Source organism: Procambarus clarkii, chromosome 69 (assembly GCF_040958095.1).
Source record: "Procambarus clarkii isolate CNS0578487 chromosome 69, FALCON_Pclarkii_2.0, whole genome shotgun sequence".
Lineage (NCBI taxonomy): Eukaryota > Metazoa > Arthropoda > Malacostraca > Decapoda > Cambaridae > Procambarus > Procambarus clarkii.
The window spans coordinates 22,550,435-22,555,522 of NC_091218.1; the positions used below are offsets into that span (position 1 = coordinate 22,550,435).

A 5,088-nucleotide genomic window follows, 5' to 3' on the forward strand; every position below is an offset into this window, starting at 1 on the left:
GTGTGGGGTGTGGAAAAAAAAAAAAAGTAGTTAGTAAACAGTTGATTGACAGTTGAGAGGCGGGCCGAAAGAGCAAAGCTCAACCCCCGTAAAAACACAACTAGTAAACACACACACACACACAGTGGGTGTGTGTGTGTAGTTTTCCACTACTGAGAGTAGTGGAAAAATGGAATGCACTTCAGGAACAGGTTGTGGAAGCAAATACTATTCATAATTTTAAAACCAGGTATGATAGGGGAAATGGGACAGGAGTCATTGCTGTAAACAACCGATGCTCGAAAGGCGGGATCCAAGAGTCAATGCTCGATCCTGCAGACACAACTAGGTAAGTACAACTAGGTGACTATACACGCACACACACAGTATGTTGTAATAGAGTTATAATCATCTATTTTACACATAACTGCATTGCCCTAAGGTGCTGACTGCCTCTTAGTGTAGCCCTATAGAATTGACTAGGGAGGTCGTACCTCCCTAGCCAGAAAGACCATCATACTTCTCTAGTGTGTAACGAAGCTGTAACACACACACACTTCAGCAGTGTGATCAGCCCTACACACTGCTGTTCCCAGTGTGGGATTAGCCTTGCTCACTGTTTCTCCCAGTGACGGATCAGCTCTACGTACCTCTTTCTCCTCTGAGCAGTCCTCACACACTCCTCATGAGTGACAGACACTCACACTCACAGCGTGAGTCACACTTCACACCCAGACGGAGGCAGGAATAAAGATATCGGGGGGGGGGGGGACTTAGGCATGGGCCAGATTCACGAAAGAACTTACGCAAGCACTTACGAACGTGTACATCTTTCCTCAATCTTTGACGGCTTTGGTTACATTTATTAAACAGTTTACAAGCATGAAAACTTGCCATTCAACTGTTGTTATTGTTATAAACAGCCTCCTGGTGCTTCGGAGCTCATTAACTGTTTAATAATTGTAAACAAAGCCGCCAAAGATTGAGAAAAGATGTACACGTTCGTAAGTGCTTGCGTAAGTACTTTCGTGAATCTGGCCCCTGGTCTATAGAGCCAAACCGTGAAGCGGTGAACAAACATGAACAGGATCCGTACTTGTGAAAGCGAATACATGAATTCTCAATTGCCTCAAGTCAGTGAAACTGAGAACATAGGAAAATATATATATTTCACTGTAGTTTATGTACGTATATTTATATATATATATATATATATATATATATATTTGTGGTTAGGGAAAATATGTATTATTCTTGCACCTAATTAACCTTGTTTTAATACTGTTCTTGTCATTGTTATTGTTTGTTCTTTTTCTTTGTTAGTGGGTTCACTTGGGCACGTAAAGTTTGGGGTTACCTTACCTTGAGGTTACCTTGAGGTGCTTCCGGGGCTTAGTGTCCCCGCGGCCCGGTCGTCGACCAGGCCTCCTGGTTGCTGGACTGATCAACCAGGCTGTTGGACGCGGCTGCTCGCAGCCTGACGTATGAGTCACAGCCTGGTTGATCAGGTATCCTTTGGAGGTGCTTATCCAGTTCTCTCTTGAACACTGTGAGGGGTCGGCCAGTTATGCCCCTTATGTGTAGCGGAAGCGTGTTGAACAGTCTCATACAGTTGAACAGACAGGGGTATTTGATTCCTGTGTCTGTCTGTCTGTCTGTCTGTCTGTCTGTCTCTCCCTCTCTCTGCTTCTCTGTTCCTATATCATATATCAAAAACACATATATATAACTAATGTGTAGCGTTGATCTAATAAACGGCCTCGTTCAGTCGAAAAGTGCAACTTAGGAGCTCAATGAACCTATCCCATGGAAGACATTAGTCAACTCACACAACACCAGACAGACTAATAACGACCCCAAACTGGTGGTTCTCGACGCTCGGTGATTCCAGAGCACGATTGGGCCATCAACAAGCAACGGTGACCTCCCGTAAATATACCCCCCCCCACCTTACATCATGTAGTGACCTGACCTTTATACGTGATGAATTGACCTGATATTACTGTGGAATTCTCGGTTTTGGGACACTGCTGCCCACTATCAAATTATTATATTATATATATATATATATATATATATATATATATATATATATATATATATATATATATATATATATATATAATTACATTTTCTCTTTCCTGACTTCCATACCTGTATTTCTGACCACAACATATCTATCTCTGAAAATTTCTGGTAAATATAAGAGGGTCTGATAACTTCGGTAAATCGCATACAAATATAGATTAATCATACCTAAGATATATTATAGACATTGTAGCCATATTGCGATAGACACCACGTAACGAGAGAGACATTGACAAGGAATAGAGCATTTCTTGGGTCACCATCTCACACGGAAATAGTCAGTGATAGTCTGGGGGTTTGGCTGGACTATTGGGTCATCCAAGAACCTCTGGAACCACACTATAGTGCTTTGTTGTAGTTACCCGAGTAATGTGGTTCATCCTGGTTCTCCCGGCTGCCTCTAGGATGTGTACGCTGGTTCCTCTGTGGCTGGTTCCTCTGTGGCTGGTTCCTCTGTGGCTGGTTCCTCTGTGGCTGGTTCCTCTGTGGCTGGTTCCTCTGTGGCTGGTTCCTCTGTGGCTGGTTCCTCTGTGGCTGGTTCCTCTGTGGCTGGTTCCACTGTGGCTGGTTCCTCTGTGGCTGGTTCCTCTGTGGCTGGTTCCTCTGTGGCTGGTTCCTCTGTGGCTGGTTCCTCTGTGGCTGGTTCCTCTGTGGCTAGTTCCTCTGTGGCTGGTTCCTCTGTGGCTGGTTCCTCTGTGGCTGGTTCCTCTGTGGCTGGTTCCTCTGTGGCTAGTTCCTCTGTGGCTGGTTCCTCTGTGGCTGGTTCCTCTGTGGCTGGTTCCTCTGTGGCTGGTTCCTCTGTGGCTGGTTCCTCTGTGGCTAGTTCCTCTGTGGCTGGTTCCTCTGTGGCTGGTTCCTCTGTGGCTGGTTCCTCTGTGGCTGGTTCCTCTGTGGCTGGTTCCTCTGTGGCTGGTTCCTCTGTGGCTGGTTCCTCTGTGGCTGGTTCCTCTGTGGCTGGTTCCTCTGTGGCTGGTTCCTCTGTGGCTGGTTCCTCTGTGGCTGGTTCCTCTGTGGCTGGTTCCTCTGTGGCTGGTTTCTCTGTGGCTGGTTCCTCTGTGGCTAGTTCCTCTGTGGCTGGTTCCTCTGTGGCTGGTTCCTCTGTGGCTGGTTCCTCTGTGGCTGGTTCCTCTGTGGCTGGTTCCTCTGTGGCTGGTTCCTCTGTGGCTGGTTCCTCTCCTTTGTGTAACGTCCAAACAGACAGATGTAGACAGAGTTTGCAGGCGATGAGTCACAATAACGTGGCTAAAGCAAGTTGACCAGACCACACACTAGAAGGTGAAGGGACGACGACGACGTTTCGGTCCGTCCTGGACCATTCTCAAGTCGATTTTTTTTCCTGTTTTTCTCCACTGTCACTGCCAAGGTTTCTGAACTGGATGAGTTTAGTGCAGAAAAAGAAACTCCTTGACGTCTAAGTGATTGAGGAAAGTGTTACAGCCGGTTAAACACCGCGTGTGTGGACCCCTAACAACCGTTATCAATTACAAGAATGTGGATTAACTTCTACTTTCCGCTTCAGTTGCTTGATTTAACAATGGAGTTAACGAGAGCGATTGGGCTCGTTGCTTCTCAAAATATTCCTTCCCAGAAATTTAATCCGAGTTTAATTCTAAACACAGAGGGAAAAAAATGTTTAATCGATAAATGTCCTGGGGGTGGAGGCCTGGTCGAGGACCGGGCCGCGGGGACACTAAAAAGCCCCGAAATCATCTCAAGATAACCTCAAGACGATAACTATTTGTGTGTGGAAAATCCTGCCACTGGGACTGGTCGGTAGAGCAACGGTCTTGCTTCTTGCAGGGTCGGCGTTCGATCCCCAATGTTCCAAGTGGCTGGGTATCGTTCCTTCACTACGGTCCTCATATTCTAGCACACCTTGTCCTCATGTCCCTTCCAAGTGCGCTATGAAGACCTCATATGTCCTCATATATGAGGATATAGTCATATTGGCTTTGCGGTTTCTCCTGATAATCACCTTATCTTCCATGTGCGCGTTTTCGTGGTTAATGTCGACCCTAGAAACCTCAGCCCCACCTTCAGCATATATATATATATATATATATATATATATATATATATATATATATATATATATATATATATATATATATATATATATATATATATATGACAATGTCAGACCACGGAGGAAAAATGAAACAGGAATTTCCTTAAGTACTTTCGTATATTAATACATCTTCAGAAGGAGTCACTCCTTCTGAAGATGTATTAATATACGAAAGTACTTAAGGAAATTCCTGTTTCATTTTTCCTCCGTGATCTGACATTGTCACATTTTTAATCACGTGTTTATTTTCGTGATATACACACACACACACACACACATATATATATATATATATATATATATATATATATATATATATATATATATATATATATATATATATAACATACCACACATACATGTATAACGACAACTGTATGGACAAAAAATGAATATACAGACATACAGAAGACAGTAAATGATGACTATACACAAGAGAGAAGAAAGAGGAGTTTAAGAACCAAAGCGTCACCCATATTCACTCCCTGTAAGGTGCTGGGACCAGATTCACGAAAGCACTTACGAACCTGTCCATCTTTTCTCAATCTTTAGCGGCTTTGTTTACAATTATTAAACAGTTAATGAGCTCCGAAGCGCCAGGAGGCTGTTTATAACAATAACAACAGTTGAATGGGATGTTTTCATGCTTGTAAACTGTTTAATAAATGTAACCAAAGCTGTCAAAGATTGAGGAAAGATGTACACGTTCGTAAGTGCTTTCGTGAATCTGGGTCCTGGACACTTTGTGGAACACTTAGAAAATTAAAGTTACTTGTGTCTCGATGCGCCAGCGTGGATTTACTGACGATATATCATATATAAAACTATAAATATGCTTCGAAGGGGAAAAAATAATACTATACCAGGAAAAAGACTGAGAATTTCTTGATTGTAAAAAAAAAAAAGTCTTACATAAACAAAACGAAGAATATAGCTTTAAACAAGAGAGATAA

The 5,088-nt window shown here is 43.1% G+C and overlaps 1 protein-coding gene across 1 annotated transcript in view; it reads right to left on the reverse strand.

Annotated features, from left to right (window-relative positions):
- Positions 1-2,467: 2,467 nt before the first annotated feature.
- LOC123748147 (variable charge X-linked protein 3B-like) overlaps positions 2,468-5,088 on the reverse strand; it is a 138,963-nt gene continuing 136,342 nt past the window's right edge. The window contains exon 5 of the mRNA XM_069311435.1: positions 2,468-3,243. Coding sequence (XP_069167536.1) covers positions 2,468-3,243 — 776 coding nt within the window. The remainder of the gene's footprint in view (positions 3,244-5,088) is intronic.